Raw genomic sequence first — 25,182 nt, forward strand, 5'->3', positions numbered from 1 at the left:
TGTTGTGTCTCATCATTTAACCTAGTGCCTTTAGGCATGAATTTAGCTTTGATTGATTTAATTTTAATTACTTCTTATTGAATAAGGCAACTAATATCGATAATAATATATGTATGTGGATCAAGGCCTTCAAATACAACATGACAACGTTCAAGACCATGGCTAGTGCAAGTTTCAGTTCATCCATCAGAGTCTGTGATAGTCGCAAAGTCCCAACCAAGGGTATTGGTAGCATACCATCACAACCATTGTGGGTTTTGGCTTGTTACATGTACTTAATTTATGTGAAACTTTTATTTTTGTTAGCCAATTGCCTCAAAGAAATATGAGAGTTATCTTTGGTGATCATGAAGTCTAAAGTACAACCCCAAGGTATCAAAGAAAGAGATTCTACGAGATCAGTGCAATGCTGTGTAAGGGAATATTGGAATTTGAAGACTAGGGCTTGAAAGGTTCATGCACATCAACTACTCTACTCCTAATGAGACTAGGAAGATAGGAATGATGAATGGACTTTATCATCTATCTAATAGTCAAGAAGACTATAGAGCTTGCATGTAGTGCAAGTAACATGGGCACGTTCCCAACAGAGGGGACAAATTAGACCACAAAACTAGTGGAGCTAGTTCACTTAGACATGTGGGGGCCCATGCTTACAAGGTCATTATAGGGTTAGAATTATTTCCTACCTTCATCAATGACTTTAATAGAATGACTTAGGTTTATTCTTTGGCAAAGAATGATCTTGATACAATCCAAGTTTGAGTATTGTTTTTTGTTCTACTAAGGAGTGATCTTTGTTGTAGTCGGAGTGATATTTGTTCTAGTTAAAAGTGATCTTATGGCTCAGAAAGAGGCAACCAAAGGTCACTCTCTCGTAGCATCCAAAGGTTGCAAACTGCAATAGATTACTAGCCTAGTAGGATCATGCCTATTCATAGGATAAAGGAGGGCATACATTAGAAGGCAAATCTAATCGGCAATGGGTCATCTAGATCTTTCCTACAGTCGTCTCACATGCTATTGTTCAATCCAATTTTGAGTCTCGTTTGGCCTATAAAAGGAGGTCCATAGCCTTCTTTTAGTCCCATCGACATGTGGAGAGGAATAGAGAGATGTAGCACATTGCTTTCTCTATGGTTCTCAATTTTAATAGGTCTTTGTGCCTATAATGATTCTACTCATGGTTGCAGCTCAGCTGAGCTCTTGTTCCCACATCCATTGTTGAGTTTATACTGAGCTCTTTTTCTCTTCTACTCCTACTATAATTTCCAATTCATGGGCTCATCTATCTAGTACTTGCATTGAGAGAGATAAAAAAGACCATGTGATTCTAGCTATGTGGATCTACTCCTTTTTTAAAAAGTCCTCTTTTTCCCTCTTAGTACAATGCAATCCCTAAGCAATTCGCAACAATAGCTCTAAACAACCTTAAACAATCCCACACAACTGATTGCTCTTAGCAATAGCTTTAAACAATCCCTCACAACTAGCAGCATTAGCTCTAAACAACCCTAAACAATCCCACACAACTAAGTACTCATCCCTTAAATATATTCTCTTTTAATGCTTGGCGTGTACTCTACACCAAGTATTTTGCCTTTGATAGAGCCCAACCATTGCCAAATGTTCCTTGAGACTTCAATGAGAATTTCTCATCTAAACTGTTGATGGAATTTCTCTCGGACTTTCGGTTGTCCTCTTGCTTAGTGCATCAACTTCGTTGCTCTCGGGGCTCTATTGTGGCTCAGTCCAAACAATTCACATTTCGGGTCGCAACTCGCTTTGCCCTTCATTCACTTTGTTGCTAGTTTCCTTGGGGATCAACAAGCAAAACCGTGGCAAGAAACACCTTAACACAAAGAATCGATCTGACCCAACCAACCTCCAGCAACACCTAAAAGATACAATGAGGAGCCCAACATCTTTCTCTCAATGGAGTAAGCCGACAAATCCCTGGTGGAGCAAAGACATGTTGCAAAGCAACAAGCACAAGAGGTGACCTAGGTACTCGACCTTATAGAAAATGAGCCCAAAACTGAGGCCAAGCTAATTGTCCAACATGTTTTGCCTTGCATAAGGCAACATACCTATTGGATGCCCATCAGTCAAGGCAATCAGAGATACAATAGAGGGAGCTTGTGTCCCCCGATCGCCTTGAAGGTATCGATGAACACAAAGCAATCGTGGCATAGAGCCATCACACTCCAAACAACCAAGGCAAACAAATATGAACGATCGCACTGTAGCATCGAACAATGCTACTCAACACTATTGCAAACACCACAATGCCACAAACTGAAAGAGAGTGGACCACCTACTACAAACTTGCAAAGTGACAACCACTGCAATATGTATTGGGTCATGGAGGTGGAATCCACACAGATCATGGATCTGTTCCATGGCTATAAGAACCCGCCAATCCCAAGGTGGAATGAATACATCAAGTGACAGATCATGAGCCAACAAATAGAGAGAAATTGTGAGTAGGTGACCTCACCACCAACTGGAGGCCATATTGAACTCCCACATTGAAGGGGCCTAATGATGAAGGAAAGCAAAGCAAGCAAAGGTAAAGCAAGCCATGGCTTTAAGTCCGAATTGTAAGAGAGTCCCAGGAGCAATGGAATCGACGCACTAAGAAGAGAGCAAATGAGAACCATGACACCTAGATATTTGCCCCATTTGTGCCTACATGGACAAATCCATCGTCCACTCTAGAATTTGAGAGATTCCAACTTAGCTTTTATTGTGTATGATGAGCAAAGGCCCTTATCAACAATAGCAAGCTATTTCTCCATTAATGTGCTTAGGTTGGCCCACATGATCAAAAGAGAGAACCTTGCATGGGGCTATTGCCCAATTAAACCAAGACTTTCTGCTCATACCGGTTGATATGATCCGCATGAGGTCTACAGAGAAGGGGGTTTCATTTACAAAATCACTCCAATTAGTATGCATCACAAAAAAAGGTTTTCAACGCTTGGGCATACACAATATATTGAAATGAAAAGGAGCATTTAAGGGTATCAAGAGGTTAGCATACAGATATTCAAGGTGTCTTTTTTTTTTTTGCAAAGAAGGTTGAAGTATGTTAAGGGGACTACAATGTGCATGTAAAGGGCTTTTCAAGGGAATTAGTTACCATGCAAATGCAAACGCTTTTTTTGTGGTAATGCACACACGGGGCGATATATATATACAATAAGTGCACAACCCTTGTTTGTGATGATATACCTAGACGAATCCAAGAACATTCCCAAACTCATCCTCTAAAAACACACGTCACTCATAAAATTGAATACCATAAACTCCATCACACATAGCAAGGACTAGCTACTATGACATCCCCACGACCCTTGTTTGTGATGAATTGAAGTGCTTAAAATAGAGACATGGCAATATGCAACATGACACTTACTTGCAAGAAGTAGGTAGTTTGCTCCAACTGCCAAAGTAATCAACGCACCATCCATCACAAGTTGTAGCTTGGTGCATGCCTTACAAATATAGGGTCATTGGATTGTTGCTCGTTATTGTGCAATTCAAGTATTGAATATTTTGCGTGTAAGGGGCCTACCCTCATGACTCTCAATGATATAGGATCTTGTTACAAGGAGAGCATGAGAACAATGATTGATGAATGACATGGTAGAGCCCAAGGCTTTTGATGATATTTTCTCTCTAATAGAGAAGGCCTCCCATCAGATTGCAAAAACAAGAGAAAGGCATTAAAATTGGACTCCTGCAATTTTTAAACACACTAACAAGCCACTATTATCATAGTGGTAGCAAGTGAGGAAATGCAAAACATGTCTATGTACAAGTCCTCTAGAATCACTCCTAGAAACAAAAGTATTAACACCCACCGTTTTTGAGGTTTAAAAAAGAAATTGTACTAATATTTGTCAAGAGTTGCCATAAAATTATTAATATAAAAATCAAATGTTGTTCAAGAGGTGCTATATACTCTTTGGAACGAGCTAGGATGGCTTCTGTTCACCTATGGGCATATGTGGAGAATGAAAAATCAAGCCTCCTTAATAAAACACATGTCAATCATTTTCAACCTCACCGTTGAGCAAAAATTGGTAAGCACGGGTAGATGCTATGGCAAATCCACCTATAAGACAGAAGGAATCGTTTCAAATAATGTAATCAACATCGCCTCATGCTTCAGACAAAGAAATATAGCAGTACAAAACTAGCATTTTTCCAGAAACTTGTAGTCCACTAAGCTGAACAAATGGTGTCAACTTTCAAGTCGTGACATTTAAGATTTCATTCATAAAGCTTGGGCATACAAAGTTACAACTTCAGAAGAATCTGCTTTACCACCTCCAAACCACAAATTGATCCGTGCACAACAAGAAGAAAAAAGTATTTTGGCATCCCTGAACATAGTGTTGTGATTTATTAGTTCATCAGGCTAAGGGGCAAACTCAAAACCATGTCAATGGTGAGTTTAAAGAGAGAAACTGGTCAGACTCAGCCTTCAAATTCGACCACAAACATGATACAGGCATGCCTGTAGTTCACTCCAAACTGCCCATCTTTAAAAAATCCTAAAAACTAGCAATTAGAGAACACAGCTGGGCTGATCAAACCAACTGGCTGGGAAGGGAAATTCTGAGTGACGAGAGATTGCTTCACAAAATATAACACAGGATAAGGGAGATGTTATTCAACTCTCTGTCTTCCTCATGACGTCAGCTTTGTAACCTTTTGGCAACTTTCAATAACAACCTCAACTTTGGAATCTGAAAAAGTTGGAAGGCAGCTCCATAAATGCATCATTTGCATCTACAGTCATCAACTCCCACAGAATCTCTGTTGGAGGCTTCTGTTTGTATGTTTCCACAGTACTATACTGGGTATCAAAGTAAACTGTCTTATGCTGCAAAGTGCTCTCCGGTGAAGTCTAACTACTGAAACTCATTGATGTATATGCAGCCATTCGCAACCTGACCGATGTCGAGAGTAATGATAGATGATAAAAGCTTCCATACATAAAGAAAATAACTTGTTTGTAGACTAACCAGTTGGAGTCTGCATCCAATTTACACGAATTTGTTCACCAGCCTCCATTGCTGAATACTTGAGCAGAAGTGTTATAGAAATTACTCCCTGAAAGACAAAAGGCAGCTGCATTGCTGACAAAGGACGTGTGCAGAGAATTAAATTTCATAATGCTAGAGCAGAAGGCACCAGGTAGACAGGAGCTGAAATTTTTTACTTCAAAACTTTGAATGCACTATCGTCGCATCTAAGAAGCCAGTATAGATACAGTTCTACAAATACTTCTATAGATACTTATAGAAGCTGTGATTGCAAAATATCAATGCCTCGGTAAAGCGACAAGCATACATGGGATACACATTCACGGGAGAGCCTCCTAAAAACTTGGTCGAACACTCAAGCCACACAAGACACAGACTGCAGGAGAGAGCTCAAATTCCTTGATGTAAGCATTGTTCTATGTTAGCCACCTTAGAAAGCTCTAAAAGCGTATACTGCATGAGCCCGTACTCCATTTAGTAACAAAAAAACAGGATGAGGGCAAAATACATCAATAGTATTGAGCCAACAATACAAGCAGAGCTATTATGTTGCTTTGCATGAACTGACACTATATAGACTGTTTGGATTTGCAATAGGGAATTTCTACGTCCAATACCATTGATGCTTTGCATGAACTGACACTATATCGACTGTGTGGATTTGAGCTTGGAAATTTCTCCATCCAAAAAGATTGCCAGACACAGAATAAAGCTTCACACATAGCAAGGGCAGAGATTTCTGCCACCACCATAAGAGATGTTCACTATCTGCATAAGTGCCACATACATTGACTTCTGATAATGCGGCATGGCTCCAGTGGAATCTCATAGTTACCAGGGAGCGCTGTTCCCCTTCTAGAATGGGGAGAAAGGCTTTCCCTAATGGTAGGGAAACCTGGAATGTGTTCCACATTCCCGGAACATAGAGCCGTACAGGCTAGCCTTGTGGCCTCATGGCATCCTGGGAGGAGGGGGGCGCATGTAGATGCAACAGTGGGCCATTTCTTTTATGGAGCAGATGTACCCATGATAAAAGCCCCTAATCCTTACTTCATTGTAATGGTGAAGGGGATTTCAGCCCTAGTGACAATAACGGGAGATGGATGGAGTGACACTAGGAGCCACTCTATTCAGAGCATCATCACATACTCTAATTTTTCATTAAAGCTATTGACATACTAATGGCCTAATGGCTCCTAAAAATAAAATCCTATTAATTAATCTACACTCCCCCTCCCATTCGCCAATTAACCTATCGACACTCCCGCCAATTAACATATTCTATTGCCTATTCTATTGCTTAATTAATCTACGTTCTCCTCCTGCTCCCGCTTTCTCCTTCCCGTCACGACCTGCTCGCTCCTTCCGCAGCTCCCCACTCCTCCTTCGCTCCCTCCTCCTCCTCCTTCGCTCCCTCCTCCTCCCTGCTCCTCATTCCCCTTCACTTGTTCTCTACGCCCCCCCCCGCCCCCCCCCCTCCCTCTTATAAGACCAGGCGCAGAAGTTTCTCGAACTCTGTGGCTTCTTCAAGAAGCCACCAACACTACACTTAATTCAACGCGCCCCCTACCTTACCTTAATCAATTTGACCTTCAATCGCAACAATAAGACCTTGCATTAATCAACATCTGCGCCCCACTCCTGTCCAAAGAAATTAATTAATACCCCATTTTTTCTCGCTGGGGGGCCCTATTGACAGTTTTGGGCAGAAAAGTCAGCCGAAAGGTTTGAGGTATATGTGGGGGCAAACAGTGTTATTCAGTTTGTTTCCAATGGTGAGAAATCCAACAGGGCATTAAGGAAGATTCTTCAAGAGAAATACTCTCACGTTACTTCCACTTCTTGCATGGCACATGGGCTCAATAATCTGTTGAAAGACATGTCGTTGACATCTTTCCGCATATGTCGGAATGAACCAACTCCAACAGAACCTTGGCTTTATTTGTGGCCTCCTTAGAATGCCTCCCGGTGTTAATTGCCTCAATGCAAGACTAGCAAACCTCTACACTGTTTGCAATGTGTGGAACTCCATCCACGAATCCAGCTCTTTCCATCTCTAAGAGAATACCGTAGCTGACGTAATCTCTCTCATACTCTCTTTTGTAACATTTGCTGAATCTGATTTCTACTCTTCAATGGATTTGTCACCTTCCTTCATCTTTTTCCCCACAACAACAGAAAACTTCGAACATCCTGTGTATAATAAGCTCAGCTCCTTGTCTTTTGACTTGTTGCCTTTAGAGTAGTTGTCATCCTTGGGCTTGCCTTTTCCACGCTTTGCTCCTACTATCTTTTCCTTTTGCAAGGGAGCCTTGTCATCATCCTCTCTGTCATACTGCTTCTCTAGGGCTTCTTCTCATAGTAGTAAAGACCCAAGGTCAATCAAACATTATCAGAGCAGACCGTGCCTTGCTATCACTATCGTGATGAGTCCCTTTGTTACGTCGACCATAATCATGCAGCCTTGTGGTTTGATTATGGTGACGCAGGAAACCAAAGGGCTTGATAGTGCTTGCAGAATCAAAGGCTAAGACCTAGGGGATCCCTATGTCTAGGCGTTGATTGAAGGGTGCAATAGTAGGGGCCAAAGGAGTAAAGTCCAATGAAGGACACATGGCACCACCTGTAAGCACTCGACTTTGAAGGCTACACAAAAAAATCTTTGCTTTAAATGTTTACACAAAGCTCATTCTTCTTGGAGCTGTCCTAGAATTAAGCAGGTGTGAGATAAAGCCCCAAAAAACGTTCAGAAAAAAAACTACACACAATTCAAGTATTAGCACTGAAAGATACTGAAAAGTACACTGAGGTCACAAAGATAGAAACCATACGTGTTGCTTATCATTGGCAATGTGACAAACACTTTTGGTGGTCAAGGCATCATTTCATACTAGGTATGGGCATTATCAATTTAGAGTAATGACATTTGGTCAAAGCTCATGCAGTTTTTATGACACTTATGAACAACATCTTGAGGCCATATTTAGGAGAATTTGCTTTAGAAATTTTCTATAGCATTCTTAGATGATATCCTTATCTATAGTAAAACGAGGAAAACTCATACATAACATTTGAGAAAAGTGTTCTAGTTGCTTAGACATGACTCCCTTTTTGCTAAAGAATCCAAGTATGGATTCTTTGCAAAAGAAGTAGAGTACTTGGGACATATCATATCCCAAGAAGGGATTCGTATGGATCCCTCAAAACGTAAGGGCCAGGTTGGAATGGCCACATCCTACAAACCTAGAAGAATTAAATATGTTCTTAGGTTTGTCTAGATTTCATAGGACATTCATCCAAGACAATGCTAAGATTGTTATTCGCATTACGGATCAGCTTAAGGCGAAGGAAAACTTTCATATGGGATAAAACTCAAAAGAAGAGTTTTGAAAAGTTAAAAGTAGCTACAACATCAGCTCCTGTCTTAAAGGTAGTGGATTAATCAACCATTCATAACTAAAACAAACGCCAATAATTTTGCTATTGGGATGATACCTTTATAAAAGGGTCCCCAGTGGCTTTTGAAAGCAAAAAGTTAGATTGTGCTCAATGGAATTACTCAGCATATGAGAAGGAAATGTATGCTACAGTTTATGCTTTAAAGAATGTAGGCACTATTTGTATGGTTCTAAGTTTGATATCATTTTTATCAAGAAAGTTTTAAGTGGATTTGCAATCAGACAAAGCTTAAAGGAAGAAAAGCCAGGTGGGCTGAAATAATGCAAGAGTTTGATATCCAATTGGCATATCGGAAGGAAAAATTTAATGTGGTAGCAAATTCTCACCAGGATAGCAAATCTAACAGCCATTTTGGGAGGGATATGTTTATGAGGTTGGAAACTACTTTGAATATGAGCATTGTGGATCATCCATAGAGTGATGGTCAAACCAAAAGGGTCAATCATTAAGGATATGCTTTGAGCATTTGTAAGAAAAAGATAAACTAATTGGGAATTATTTGCCCATATTAGAATTTGCATAGAAGAATGCCAAGCATTTAGCTATAAGTTTTAGTCCATCCATGATGATGTATGGATTTCGACCTAAAGCCCCAATTGCAATAGGACTAAAAAAAGAGAAGGTTCACGCAGCCAAAGACTTTCTTAAGAATATGAATCAAATGCTTAAATTAGCTAAAGATAGCATTAGAAAGGCTCAAGAAGTCATGCAAACCAACACCGTAGAAAATGGGAGGTTGAAGAAAATGGGAGAGTCTATCTTAGGGTACCCAAATCTTCAAAATCCCTAAAGACAAATAAATGTCCAAAGCTGTCTCCTAGGTATTGTAGACCATTTCTAATACTTAAGAGAATTGGAGAACTTGCTTACAAATTAGCCTTACAAGAAAGATGTACAGTACATCTAGTTCTTCATGTAAGTAGGCTAAAAAGGAAGTTAGGAGATGATGATGGAAATGAAGTCCTAGTTGAATTCATTGAACCAACTACTTTACCACATGAACCAAACAAAATTTTAGATAGCCATAAAAAAGAAAAAGACATACAGTATATTAAAAATGTGTGGTTAAGTAGAAAGATAGACCTGAAGAGAGTTCAAAATGGGAAAGTGTAAGCAATCTCAAGAGGAGGTTTCCAAATTTTGTTTTCGAGCATGTAAACCATGTTTAAGGAAAGGGAATGTTACATCAACCATAATCATGGAGCCTTGCAATTTGGTTATGGTGAGGCGGGAAACCAAGAGGGTTTGACAACACTTGCATTCATAGAGACCGGAGGGCTTGGGTCTAGGGTCATACCTTGGGCTTAGGTCTGTATGAGGAGGTGCAAGAGAAGCCCATGGGAGGGCTTTACAGCTTTCAACTTTCCATATAAGCTCTACAATACCCATTTGAAACTTTCAAAGAGCCAAAAAAAAAAGGGGGGTGACGTTCCGATGCCGTTCCAGTTCCGCCTTGCTTCACAAGGTTCCAGACGTTCCAGATGTCGGAACAACATTCCCTGGTAACTATGGTGTGAGGGCATGTAAATAGGCCCAGCCTCTTCCTGGAATGACCTGACTGAACAAGGGCTGAATGGTCCGTAGGGGGGCCAACTGATGATGTGGCCAGCCTGTGGCTGAGGCCGTCCTGTTCCTGGGGTTAGGACAGCTGAAGTCAGTGATATGGTTGCTGATACAGCCTGTTGACATGGCATCTGCCAGTAGATCTGCTGGTGTAGAGGTTATGGCTGACTATCCATTGCTAGGACTAGCTCTGGATGAAGGAAGGGAAGAGATCCCACATAAGCACTAGATATGGAGGGGGCTGGGGCTGGGGCTGGGGCTGGAAAGGATGCTGAGGGTGCTGCTGAGGCTAACGCTGGAGCTTCTGCTGCTGAGGGCTGAAGGGGTTAGATTCTGACAATGAGCAAGAGGCTGTAGTTGTCGATGAATATAATTTCAAGGGCCTTTTATAGGTTGACATGTGTGGTCGGTCTACCAGGTTGGCCAAAAGTCAACTTTGACCAAAAAACTGATGCTGGAAAAAGTCAACACATTGATCTTTTCATTAAAAGGTAAATTCTGTGTACTTTGCCTGTTTTGCTGTCTTCTGCTTTTGTAAGGTTGATAGATGCTATTACTGTCTACTATTACTGTCTAAACATGCATGTTGTTATATAATCTCGTTTGTGTGATCTAGATCTACACGTGGATGAGACTGGTCTGCTTTTGCCCTAACGTCCCTTGACTAAAGTACAGGCTAGTGGAGAAATATTATCATCCTGTCCCATCTGTTATTATCTGCAAAATGTATAGCCACCTTCAGGAATCAATTCATGTAGTGGTTGACAGATCTCCATGGCCCCCTGTGTCAGCTCGAAGAATGGGGCATGAAGATGGTCCATATACTGTAATGGCAAAAATCAGGCTCGGAGGTTATTGATGAACTCATCCCAATCACGTCCAGCTTTACATTGTAGTGCTATTTGCATCATTTATGCCACCAAGTGGCAGCTGTTCTGGATCTTGCAAGCAGAAAGTTTGAAGACAAAGAGCTCAGTTTACATATACCATGTGTATCATCAGGAAATGTTGGCAATCATGTATGCCTTTGAAAGTGGCATCACTATACCGTATGGGAGTAACATCAAAGTCAAGATGAACCACAGAGGACTCAGATTTTTTCTGACACAGCCCAGCGTGTCCGTCAAGAAAAAGAGGAGGCTGGTTTCAGTGCCTGCCACGATTGGGTACATGTAATGCAGGAGTTGAGCAGAATCTGGGTGCATCAGCCATAGTTTCAAACTTGCATGTTACGTCATGCTAGGATCATCCCGAATTTAAATTGCGTAATGGCAAATTGTGCTCTCCTGTGGCAGTGCTTAAGCACCAAGACTATGAACGAGTTCTGTTGGAAAAGTCTTGGGGGAGATGTGGTGAAGTACATCGCAGAATACTTGCACATGCTAATAGAACAAATTGGACAACAAGTTGCCAGCTGGTTTACTGCCCATAGGTGGACTGCCAGCCATATTTATAGGCCTGACAGTAGAGACTTTCAGCAGCATTAGGTCAGTGGAGGAACAGCACAAGTCAGGCCTGTTTTACAGTCTGTTAGATGGGGCGGGCCTGGTCTGTGTCTGCAAAAACACCAGTTCAGTGTTTCACAGACTGAGTCAGCCAGATTTTGTAGGGCTCTAGCCCTGCCTCCTTCCCTATATAAAGGGGAGATCTTTAGACACTCCACCAGGCAAACACTGAGCCCCTTTGTAGGCAACGTGTACTGAGAAGTGTGGAATCTTGTGTTCTGTAAGATCTCAGTGTCTTCTGTGATTGCTGTTTTTACCCAGCACCTCACTCGAAGAGCTCAGCTCTGTTGCGAGCAGTGTTCCCCACAATTTGTGGATGAATAAACCTGAGTTCTCTCTCTCCTTGTGGGCTTTCAGTTTGTGAGTGAATCTATAAGTGTTTGGAAAGAGTTACTAAATCAATCCGCTTCATTACAGGTTCAAGCAACTAAGCCTCTATTTCTAAACCCCTCCATCCTCTCTCTCTCTCTCTCTCTCTCTCTCTCTCTCCCCCTCAGCTGATAGGCAGGCCCCAGTCACGTCTTATGGACATCTGGGCTGAATGCATGATCTCATTATCTGCAATGGTCTCAGCAGATGGCCCTCCTCAAGTGGTTTCACTTGCTTCCCACATGGAGGGGGCTCCAACGTTGTCAACTACATCATGGGATCCCATGCCTTTGCTTCTCGTATCACTGATTTCACACTTGCACCACCTCCTCCAGCAGCCGATCACCTTTTGTATCTCCACTCCTCGTCTCGTAGTACTACCTACACCCCCTGATCACTTGTACCACCTACCGCAACATACATTTCGACCATAGTCTTTCAACTATATGCTTTGCCCGCCTCTATACACTTCTCACATATATCGATTTCATACCCCCTACTAGAGGACAGTGTGCCTTTGATCACTCGCTCAATTCACGAGGCTGCCCTTGACCCCTTCCCCTACACTACTCGCTCCACTCGTCCACCACCACCTAGGACCGTCCCTTGTAATAGCTGGTACGATGATGAGTGCAAGGCTTTACGCCGTCAGCTCAGATTTGATACCTAACATAACCTTCCGAGCAAATCAAAGACGATGCGCGAGTATCATCGATTGGTACACTGGAAGATGCATGCTTTTGTTCGCCGTAATGATAAGGAGCTACTAAACATCCTATTTAGTAACAACTCCAAGGACTTTTGGTGGAGATTCCTGGAGCAGCAGTCCCCTTTACCCCTCATAGACACACAGGTTTGGTACACTTATGCACACAAGCTATACAACATTCCACACCAACCCGTTCCTAACCTTCTCACACACACCTCGTCCCACCTCATGCAAATCTTCACTGAGGGGGGTGTTAAGGACCCTATGATGAAGCTTCACAATGGCCGGGCAAAAGATCATGAGGGGTTGTGTACTGAATTCATTGCATATGAGCTTAATATCCTAGCCCCGATCCTACCATGCATCTGGACCTTAACACCATCCATTCGCAAGGCAGAGGATTCCATGAGCCCGGAGAACTACACGACCATCATGATTGGACATGTCATGTCCAAGATCTATGCATTGGATTTCAACATGATCACGGGACCATGGACCACATACTCACACTCAGGTGTATCATCGAGGAGGTTAGGGCACGGAAGCAGAGGGTTTATTGTTGCTTTGTGGATTTCTGCAAGGCCTTTGATAGAGGAGTTGGGTTACAACAGAAGATCATTTGGGCTTTCATGGCTCTTATGAGCAGGTTTCAAGCAGAGTCCAGACGGGGGCTGGATGGACAGATGAGAACATCAATACTATTGGGGTCAAACAAGGGTGTCCCCTCTCATGTTTGGCCTCTACATAGATGAGCTCGAGACATTTATGCAAACACCGAAGGGGGGGGGGGAGATTTTACTATACGCAAATGGTGTGATACTCTTATCTTCCTCTCCAAGGGGGCTCCAGAGATATTTAGATGCATTACAGTCTTTTTGCGGCTCACATAATTTGGAAGTCAAAATCTTGGTAAGACCAAGGTTATGATCTTCGATACATCCTCGAGCAGCCAAGCATAGAGAGCAGTTCACCTTTGATGGATCACAGGTTGAGATTGTTTCGTCCTACACATACCTAGGGGTTCTCTTTTCTCGCCCTATTTTTACGATGAGGCAGGCGATGCAAGCACGTCTGAGCAAAGGATATGCCTCACTAGCTAAGTTAAAGATGAACTGCTTCCACTTGCACTTCCACGACCCTCGGAACAAGGCCCTTTTATTTGATTCCTTGGTCATACCAGCTGGGATGTATGGCAGCCCTTGTTGGGGGCCGGATCTCTCAGACATAGAGTCGGCTCGAGTGGAGCATCTACAATTTCTTATTGTCATCCTACTTCAACATGTATCCACTTGCTTGGTACTATTTCTTTTTGTTTTTCAATAGTATGCTTATTAAGAAATGAAATGTTTTCCTTCTGTTCAGTTACGGACAATGGGGACTAGGTCTAGCATTTGAGGGTGGACCCCCTTGCTTGGGGTTATGGGCATTAGTGACCCACAAGAGTGATGGCCTCTCTTTGAGAGGGACATCTAGAAACCACACCCCACCTGAGTACCCAAACATGGGACCAATCAAATGCACAGATTGCATACCGACCTAGGAACCATTCAAGAGAATGTTCCCTGAGCTTTGGGTGTGGGCCTGGCAGCATGCCAAGAGTAATGGAGATACAAGATAAGACGACAAACAAATGAGCTCAGTATGGCTCAATTATGACCTTAGAGTACGTCAATAGATAGTCTAAGCTGTTAGGAACCCGTGGGTGCGATCAGAATTAAATTCTGACAACTTTGAAATTTTACGATTTTTGGGAGTGACGTGGCAGCTGACACGTGGCAGACTGCCCCATGGAATCTGAGCTGGCAGGTCAGTCCACCTGTCCCACACATGTGGCAGCATGCATGGCAAGTGGCGGGGCATGTAGGCCAAGTGTTTGGCCCCAAATCTGGTAGATTTGGGGCAGGTTGTGGGCTGTCCTCTTTGGGACTGCAGCCCACCAAAAATCTGGGACAAGTGTCCACCTTCCACTCTAGGCCTAGGGGGGGGCTGAGCCTATAAAAGAAGGCCTCTCCCCTTCATTCTACACATGAAAATTTCGTCACTTTTCTTCTCCCTCCTTTTGGATGATGCAGCACAACCTCTCCAGCTCCTTGGGTGCAGCCAGCTTCTCCCCAGGCCATTCTCTCACCTCAGCAGCACTTTCTCTCTCTACAACAGCACATTCTCTCTCTACAGTTCCAACCCCTCCTCTCCAGAAATCTGCCCCCTCTCAGCTCTTCTGGAACAGCAGCAGCATCCTCTCTCCTTCACCTAGCCTGGAGCAGCCACAGCCCCTTTCTCTCTCCTGCTGCAGTCTTTCTCTCTCTACTGCAGAATTTCTCTCTCTACTGTTCCAGCCCATTTCCCTTGCAGAAATCTGCTTTTCTGTGCACCTCTGGAACAGCAGCAGCTCCTCTCTTACATCTCCTCCCTTGGGATCAGCATTGGCACTCTCTCTCTACAGCTATCACTCCATAAAAGCTTTCTCTCTAGCCTACAGGCTGTTTTTCTAAGCTGTTCTCATTCCAGCCCCATTTCCACACTCTCCTCGCCCAAGGTAGCTTCAGAGGCATCAAGGATTTCATCTACAAAAGGGTCAAGTCACGAAGGGAGCCTGTATTGTCAAGTTTATCTCATTTACAGCACTATTTCATGTTGTTCCTACTATCTTCCTAGAAACTAGTGATTGTCTCTAATGTTGGATGTAAGTGGTGATTGTTGCAGGCTTCTTCCTTGTGGATTGGGCAAGCCAAGAGCTGAAACCTGAGCTTGGAGTCCTCCTTTTTGTTGTCTACCTTGTACATATGCTCTTGAGTCTTGTATCTAGGTCCTAGGTTTTCACTGAGTTCATCAGTTTGGAAGGTGCATTGCACCTTGGTCTTGTATCTCCATTTTCAAGAATAAAGTGAGCCTGGATAAGGGGGGGGGGCCGTCTTGGCCCCTCAATCATATTGCATTCTCCAATGATGTCACTTTGTGTTTAAGCTGTATAAGTCTTAATTCCAGCTTAATTGCAAACTCTTAAGTTCAAGTATATATGTTTGGCAACTCGCAATCATCTCATTCAAATGCCTCTGCAAAATCCGTTGTTTGAATTGATAGAAAGCACCGAGTAGTTTACATTGGTATCAGAGCTTAGGCAGTGGTCCTGTACTCTGTGCTTTCTCTTGTTGAGTCTCTCCTTCATTGAGTTATCTTGTCATCATGGCAGCCAATGGACCTGACCCTCCTCCTAACCTGCATGAGTTGAGTGCTCTCTTGGCAAACATTGCTCAACAGGTTCAAGTGCTGGAAAGCAGCCGAGCAGAAACTCATGACATAGGGCCCCAATCCCAAGGAAGAGGCCGTGCGGACAACACCAACTCCAACAAGGAGGGAAGATTATCCTCTTCTGCCCCTCCTCGAGGTAGACGGCGTCATCGGAGTCCATCTCCTTCGAGACGTCCACGGAGACGAAGGTATGCAAAGCATAAGGTACCTCTTGGAGATAAGCTCTTCAAGTTTACCAAGTACAAGGGAGAGGACAAGCCCGAGGTCTTGCTGGCCTGGATCCGAGACCTCGAGTATTTCTTTGAGGGGGACGAGTACGAAGACAAGGCGAAGATCCAATTTGCCGTCCTGCACATGCAAGACCGTGCTTCACTCTGGTGGGCAGCTATGGTCAACACCGGACAGCAAGCCCACACCTGGAAGCGCTTCAAGAAGAACTTGATGAGGCACTTCCTGCCTAAGGAGTTTAAGAGAGATACAATGGTGCAGTGGGACATCCTCCGCCAACGCCAAGAAGAGAAAGTCAGTGAGTATGTTGATCGTTTATGGGAGGATTATGAGTCTGCTTATGCCACGGTTCGAGCAGCCATTCAAAAGGCACAGGAGAAACAAAGAGCAGCTGCAAATAAAAGACGGAGGGCGTTTGCAGTGAAAGAAGGCCAATGGGTCTTATTGAAATTTGAGAAAGCCCGGTTAAAAACCAAAGTGGGTAAAAAGCGCATCTACTTCAAGCTATCCTTTCGATATTATGGTCCTTTTCAGGTGTTGCAGATAATAAATGATGTCTCAGTCCGATTGAGACTTCCAGAGCATTGGAAGATCCACAATGTCTTCCACGTAAGCTTGGTGAAACCCTTCATTGGGGAACCACCTCAAGAGCCCACACTGGACGATGCACCTGAAGTAGAGGACACTGAGATCTTGTTGATCCCAGAGCAAATTATTTTGCATAACTTCACTACGGGACGTCGAGGCACGACTCGCAAAATGTACCTTTTGAAGTTCAGAGGGCTCCCATCCACCGATGCCCAATGGGTGGACAGAGCTACATTTCAGGAGTGTCCTGAAATCCTGGATGCTTATGAGGAAGCATTTCAGTTGCGGACAACCGAATGAAAGACGGAGGGAATGTCATCCTGCTTCAACATGTATCCACTTGCTTGGTACTATTTCTTTTTGTTTTTCAATAGTATGCTTATTAAGAAATAAAATGTTTTCCTTCTGTTCAGTTACGGACAATGGGGACTAGGTCTAGCATTTGAGGGTGGACCCCCTTGCTTGGGGTTATGGGCATTAGTGACCCACAAGAGTGATGGCCTCTCTTTGAGAGGGACATCTAGAAACCACACCCCACCTGAGTACCCAAACATGGGACCAATCAAATGCACAGATTGCATACCGACCTAGGAACCATTCAAGAGAATGTTCCCTGAGCTTTGGGTGTGGGCCTGGCAGCATGCCAAGAGTAATGGAGATACAAGATAAGACGACAAACAAATGAGCTCAGTATGGCTCAATTATGACCTTAGAGTACGTCAATAGATAGTCTAAGCTGTTAGGAACCCGTGGGTGCGATCAGAATTAAATTCTGACAACTTTGAAATTTTACGATTTTTGGGAGTGACGTGGCAGCTGACACGTGGCAGACTGCCACATGGAATCTGAGCTGGCAGGTCAGTCCACCTGTCCCACACATGTGGCAGCATGCATGGCAAGTGGCGGGGCATGTAGGCCAAGTGTTTGGCCCCAAATCTGGTAGATTTGGGGCAGGTTGTGGGCTGTCCTCTTTGGGACTGCAGCCCACCAAAAATCTGGGACAAGTATCCACCTTCCACTCTAGGCCTAGGGGGGGGGCTGAGCCTATAAAAGAAGGCCTCTCCCCTTCATTCTACACATGAAAATTTCGTCACTTTTCTTCTCCCTCCTTTTGGATGATGCAGCAGAACCTCTCCAGCTCCTTGGGTGCAGCCAGCTTCTCCCCAGGCCATTCTCTCACCTCAGCAGCACTTTCTCTCTCTACAACAGCACATTCTCTCTCTACAGTTCCAGCCCCTCCTCTCCAGAAATCTGCCCCCTCTCAGCTCTTCTGGAACAGCAGCAGCATCCTCTCTCCTTCACCTAGCCTGGAGCAGCCACAGCCCCTTTCTCTCTCCTGCTGCAGTCTTTCTCTCTCTACTGCAGAATTTCTCTCTCTACTGTTCCAGCCCATTTCCCTTGCAGAAATCTGCTTTTCTGTGCACCTCTGGAACAGCAGCAGCTCCTCTCTTACATCTCCTCCCTTGGGATCAGCATTGGCACTCTCTCTCTACAGCTATCACTCCATAAAAGCTTTCTCTCTCTAGCCTACAGGCTGTTTTTCTAAGCTGTTCTCATTCCAGCCCCATTTCCACACTCTCCTCGCCCAAGGTAGCTTCAGAGGCATCAAGGATTTCATCTACAAAAGGGTCAAGTCAAGAAGGGAGCCTGTATTGTCAAGTTTATCTCATTTACAGCACTATTTCATGTTGTTCCTACTATCTTCCTAGAAACTAGTGATTGTCTCTAATGTTGGATGTAAGTGGTGATTGTTGCAGGCTTCTTCCTTGTGGATTGGGCAAGCCAAGAGCTGAAACCTGAGCTTGGAGTCCTCCTTTTTGTTGTCTACCTTGTACATATGCTCTTGAGTCTTGTATCTAGGTCCTAGGTTTTCACTGAGTTCATCAGTTTGGAAGGTGCATTGCACCTTGGTCTTGTATCTCCATTTTCAAGAATAAAGTGAGCCTGGATAAGGGGGGGGGGCCGTCTTGGCCCCTCAATCATATTGCATTCTCCAATGATGTCACTTTGTGTTTAAGCTGTATAAGTCTTAATTCCAGCTTAATTGCAAACAGGTTAATTGCAAACAGCTTGAATTATTCTCTGTAGAAGCTTAATTGCAAACAACGCCCTCCTCTACAGCTTAATTCCAGCTTAATTCCTTGCACACACCCAGTCGTTGTGATTAGCTATCCCTCTACCACTCCATCTGAGATATTAATCATTCAAGTCGCAGCTTTAAAATGGAAAACACTATACGTTAAGTCGAAGGAGCATTTCATTTTCAAATGCCCAATATATAATGAGATTCAAGGCCACTACTTCTGTCTCTTCAAAGATAGCTCCGAGCTGCTATCATGCTTTCTTTCTTTTCCAGATCAGAGATGTTTTGCCACCTACATTCATGAGACAATTAGACACCGAGAGCACCCTCGCAGACTCTTCTCAGTGTATGATCATTGCGTTTTTCTAGCCCAACCACACAGTCTCTCACCCCGCACAGCTCCGACACGGACATATCCAAAGCCAACGACGTGACACATCCAACAAAGGACGGATGCACAAATTACACTTGGGGACATTAGCATGACCGACAAGGATCCCCATAGCCCGTGTCAGACGTAGAGCCACACCCAAGAGACTGCATAGCCTCACAGACGGCCGACAGCCCTCGATCTTCGGCTTCATGTTACCACTCCCCCACCATCCTTGAAGGAGGGGGGGGAGAAGGGGGGGGGGGACTGTAGCTGTGATACTGGAGTAGATTTCACTTTATACTCTGATGAAATGTGGTGGCAGTGATGATGGAGATGGCCATATTCATATTGATATGATCTTATCACCATTGTTATTATGACTATATAACATTTAGCATTTAGTATGGGTGTTGATGCTCATTTAGTAGTTCCACCATTTCAGCTTGTTTTGTATCAGGTTTCTCATCATCTCATAGACCCATCGGCCTTCCAAAGAGTCTCTCTCTCTCTCTCTCTCTCTCTCTCTCTCTCTCTCTCCCCTTCTGCTTGGAGCACCACTACTATTGTACCAATACACAAAGCAGCGGACCCTATGGATACGAGGAACTACTACACACTCATGATAGGCCATACATTGGCCAAGATATGCAGATCACTGCTAAAGCGAGAGATCAAATCACCACGGTCAGAGAACTACAGAGCTGACTACGGTCAGAGAGTGTTGACTTCGGTCAACGAGACTTGACATGCGCCAAGAGGGTTAACCACGGTTAACCAAGATGTGCCAACTTCGGTTGGAGAGTTGTGCCAACTTCGGTTGGAGAGACTTGGCTATAATTAAGGCGCCTCGACCCTTGGTCAAAGCTCCTTAATTATGATCAAGAGCGTTGACTTCGGTCAACCAAAGAATAAATATATATTTTTATATTTGTTGTGTGTGCACATGTATTCAGTGGGGACGCCCACCGTGACTAGAATTAGTCCACAGTGTGTTATTTGCATGCAAAGCGCTAACAATTAATGGGTGCCATGGTGGTGCGCTTTAATTAATTGTTGCAGGTACTAGGAAGAGTGATTTCCTAAGCGCTACGGGAGCCTAATCAGAGTCTAGGAGGCGGTTTGCGTGACCAAGTGCTTCGAAGACTCCAGAGTTGCCCTTAGTGGCATGTAATAGGACTTAGTCTAGATTTTAGACAAGTGGCATGTTGCCAATTTGAAATGAGCTTGAAGCTCTTGTAATATGGATTCACGTTGGATTTTGTATCAGGCAGCTCTACGCTGAACTCTTGTAACAGATTCTCTCTTCAAGAAATAAAATACCTTCGGGGGGGGTCCAGCCCAACATGTTGTCCTGGGCCCTAGCTGTGTGTAGAGAGAGAGAAAGAGAGAGAGAGCTCTTATGAGTGTTTCTGCAGTAAATTATGAGCGTGAGGTTCCACGAGAGAGCTAGCGATTGCATAAAGAAATGAGAGTGTCTCTGCTGTCTTTTACGAGGGAGTATTACAGATCAGCTCTTGTACTGAGGCACATGGCAACGGGCAGGACAAGAAGGTTTGCGATGACAGCATCCCACCCTCGATCACATCTTCACTTTACGAGCAGTCATTGAGAAGGCGAGATCCACATCCCAGAAAGTCTACGCTTGCTTCGTAGACTTTCAGAAGGGTTTTGACACAGTCCCACAAGCCCGCCTATTATAGAGGCTTCAGGAGATGCATATACCAATAGTCATGATCTAGGGCATTATGAGCTTATATGAGTCTATTGGAGGGAGCATGCACCTAGCAATCTATCGAGAGCACGATCGGAGTGAAGCAAGAATGCCCCCTCTCTCCGACACTCTTTGGGCTTTGACTACCTAGGAGGAGAGGGATCCTTGCTTGCAGATTTAATGATACAGATCTCACTAAGACAAAGACAACGCATGGCGCAGAGGTTGACCAGAGCACATAAGAAAGAGCCCTCTCTCTCTCTCTCTCTCTCTCTTAATCTGATCGTGTAATCACAGCAAGACCTTCTTTAAACCTTTAGCGAGGAATGAGCGTTATGCACCATAGAGAGAGAAAGGAGATAAGGGTAGAGAGAGAATGGAGTCAACAACCGATTGGGTCCCTGTACCCACTGAGGCCCCCCTCCCCCAATCAGGGGAGAATTTGCTTTATACTTGGAGAACTGAGAGATACAAATAGAGAGAGTAGGAAACACGCTTCTAAAGAGTACACTGAGCACAAGTATTGCAGACCCAAAGACCTGAGAGGCAACGCCAACCAATACCGAGACCTTGATGCTGTCCACACTGACAATGTAGAGCACTTCTGCGAGGCAAGGGAGAGGCTTGTGCTGTCCACCGGGATGCAGGGTTACTGCATGAGTGAGAGAGTGAAAGCTAGGAGTAGTAGATTCTAAAGAGAGCTGAGAGATGACTGAAATATAGAGCTGAGAAGTGAGCTGTGCAAAACTGTAAAGAAAGCTGTAAATAGCAGCCGAAACAGTACCCTAACCTTACTCCGTTTGCTGGTCCGAATCCTCAACTGTGGTGCTGCGTATACACCTTCCGAACAAGCTGAACTGGGCCAAAGACTGAGGCTGATCAGGGCCAACTCCGAAGGTGTTCAGGGCTGCACACAAGAGGTTGGAGGGGAGCTATTGGAGTGCTGAAGGCTTGGGGAGCTGAGTGGGAAATGAGGGAATGAAGGCCCCATTTATGTGGGCCTGGAAGGGCTGAGCCAAAATGGCGGACTTTTTAGTTGGTTATTTTGGAGCTGGTTGGCTGGTCCCTTGGCCCCATAAAAGGTGGCCTAGGGAGGGGTGCAGGATAGCCTATAAAGGCAGCCCTTCCCCTGCCATTTCCCTTCACTTGTTCCAGCCTTGAGAGAGCCCAAAAGGGCTCCTATACTAGGCTGGACCTAAACCTATCTCTAATCCTCAGACGGAAACACTACCCCAATGTTCTCCAGTGGGTACGAGTGAGCAAGGACTGATCTGTCTAACGTAACCTAAGGCTGAGAGACTGACTTACGTAGCATGTGCCTGACTGTCCCTGGACAAGGACTCACAGCATACAACAAAATCTCCTATTAGGGAACTATTATGCACTTGTAGTGCAGCCAGCATGTCAGATTGCACCGAAGTGCAGGGGTGCATGTGAAACTCTCTCTCTCTCTCTCTCTCTCTCTCTCTCTCTCTCTCTCAGGAGCTAGCCGATATGAGGGCGGAGTGGATCAGCACAAAAAGATAACGCGGAGCTGTGGAGCTAGAGACAAAGACCACGCATGGCACAAAGGTTGACCAGAGCACACATGATGGAGGTCCAACCTATCTCAACTCTACTTAGAGGGGACCCTCAGAGCCGAGGTGTCACGCTCGAGATGGCTTGCCGGATACCAAGATCATGGAGACAACGCCCCCCACCACAGTGAGAGATGACCCATCAAAGGCAGATACGCAATATCTTTGCATCCCACCGGAGAGCTGCCATGGCAGCAGGATTATAGATGACACTGATCACATCTCTGGTCTCTTAGGATTTCTGAGTTTTTTTGTGTTTTGAGTCCTAGTTTTGAAATTTTTGGCATAGCACTCAGCAAGCACCTTGATAGATTGTGAGGGAGAGAGTAGGGAGTAGGGAGACTCACTGCACACACACACTAGTGGGGATAATCACAATGAGTGAGTGGTACCTCCCCAAGTACACACATATATATTATGGATAAGGTAGTAACCCTTAAGTACATCTAAGTACAAATGTGTACTTAGTGTACTTAAGTGTCCTACACTAAAGTACAACATAAAGTACTATTTACATAGGGTGGCCAGTGCCTTTACCCCAACAACCTCCCACTTAAAGGCAGTGTGCCCTCAAGGAGAGAAAGAATATTGGCCTCAACCAATACCCATAAGAGATCTGCAGTGTGCAAACCTCTCTGCAGCTAACCCTTTGGTTAACAGATCTGCCGGATTGTCATCTGTATGCACCTTAACAAGCTTAATTTGCTTGTTTTCAAGCACCTCCCTGATAAAGTGATATTTCACATCTATGTGCTTCGTCTTTGCATGAAAGACAGGATTACGTGCCAACTGTATGGCACTCTGACTGTCACAATGCAACAATGGAATCTCCAATGGATAACCCAAATCTGCCACTAACCGAGATAGCCATATAGCCTCCTTGCATGCCTCAGTGGCTGCAATATATTCTGCTTCTGTGGTAGACAATGCAACGCATTGCTGCATTCTAGATACCCACGACACTGCACCTCCAGTGAAAGTGAAAACGTATCCGGTAGTAGACTTCCGGGTATCAGGGTGACCGGCATAATCAGAGTCTGTATAACCTTGCACTTTTGCATCTTGACTGCCGAAACATATACACAAGTCCTGTGTACCCTTCAGGTATCTCATGACACCTTTTACTGCATTCCAATGCTTTTTGCCAGGTTTAGCCATGTATCTGCTAACCACTCCCACTGCAAACGCAATATCGGGCCTGGTTGCAACCATAGCATACATGAGACTGCCACATGCTGATGCATACGGAATCTTTGACATCTCAGCTTTTTCAGCATCTGTCTGAGGGCTGTCCAAAGCACTGATTTTCACATAAGGAGGCAATGGAGTACCAATACTCTTCCCCCCCTCCATGTGAAATCTCTGCAAGACCTTGCCAATATATTCCTTCTGAGACAAGTATAGCAACCGCTTTTCCCTATCCCGAAGTATCCGCATACCCAATATGTGGTTGGCATCACCAAGATCTTTCATATCAAAGGTCTGGTGCAATCTCTTTTTCAAGGCATTCATCTCATTATGAGATCTTCCAGCAATTAACATGTCATCCACATACAAAATGAGGATAAGTAAACTGCCATCTGAAGCTTTCTTGGTATACAAGCAGTGATCAATGTCACTTCTCCTGTAACCCTGGGTTCGCATGAATGTATCAAACTTATGATACCATTCCCTGGGTGCCTGCTTTAGACCATAAAGACTTTTCTTTAGTTTGCATACAAGCTTCTCTTTGCCCTTCACTGTAAAACCCTCTGGCTGCTGCATAAAAATTTCCTCATGTAAATCACCATGAAGAAATGCTGTCTTGACATCCATTTGGACCAAGTCCATATCTGCATGTGCAACCAATGCTAATACAGTTCTGAGTGTTGTCATCTTAACAACAGGAGAGAATATCTCGTCAAAGTCAACACCATATTCCTGCTTGAACCCCTTGGCAACCAGTCTGGCTTTATGCCTTGGCTTTTCACCAGGTGTGACCTTAAGTCGATAAACCCATTTGCATGGCAGTACCTTCTTACCAGTAGGCAAGGATACCAATTCCCAAGTGCCATTCTTGTGAAGGCTGTCCATTTCAGCCTTCATAGCAAGATCCCATTGAACCTTGTCTGCCCTCTGCCTAGCCTCTCTGTAGCATGAAGGCTCTCCACAATCAGTGAGCATCAAATAATCAATGCCTGGAACAAATCTTTCTGGCTGCCGCGTCGGTCTAGTTGACCTTCTAACCCAATGACCATCGTCTTGAGCTGGCTGTCCAGCCTGTTCATCACCCAGATAAGGTGGCTGTCCCATGTCTCCTGGCTGCATTTGCATGTCAGGAAGATCACCTAACTGTGCTTCATCCATTGGGATGTCTTCTGCCATACCTGGCTGTCCATTAGGACCTGCTGCAGCATCATTTAATGGCTGGTTATGCTGCTGTTGTGGCTGATTTACAGCCTGTTCGTGTTGCCCATGATGCCTGTTATCATCAATAGTTACTTTTAAAGGTCCCTGCTGTACAACAGGTTCCTTGAACATGATGGTTTCATCAAACACGACATCATTGCTGCGTATAAGTTTTCTGTTCTTGGGATCCCAAATCCTGTAGCCCATCTCACCTTTGTCACCGTAACCTAGGAATATGCATTTAAGAGACTTTGGATCCAGTTTAGTTCTGTCCTCCCTGCGTACATGCACATACGCGACACAACCAAAGACCCGTAGGT

At 44.3% G+C, this 25,182-nt stretch overlaps 1 protein-coding gene across 1 annotated transcript in view; it reads right to left on the reverse strand.

Moving 5' to 3' along the window:
* Nucleotides 1–4,188: 4,188 nt before the first annotated feature.
* Nucleotides 4,189–25,182, reverse strand: part of LOC147903801 (phosphotyrosyl phosphatase activator (PTPA) family protein) — a 28,059-nt gene continuing 7,065 nt past the window's right edge. The window contains exon 2 of the mRNA XM_087401383.1: nucleotides 4,189–5,127. Within this exon, the coding sequence (XP_087257509.1) occupies nucleotides 5,121–5,127 (7 nt within the window). The 3' untranslated portion in view covers nucleotides 4,189–5,120. The remainder of the gene's footprint in view (nucleotides 5,128–25,182) is intronic.

Source organism: Dipteris shenzhenensis, chromosome 3 (genome assembly GCF_047967505.1).
Source record: "Dipteris shenzhenensis isolate YYH24624 ecotype China chromosome 3, Dip_SZ_1.0, whole genome shotgun sequence".
Lineage (NCBI taxonomy): Eukaryota > Viridiplantae > Streptophyta > Polypodiopsida > Gleicheniales > Dipteridaceae > Dipteris > Dipteris shenzhenensis.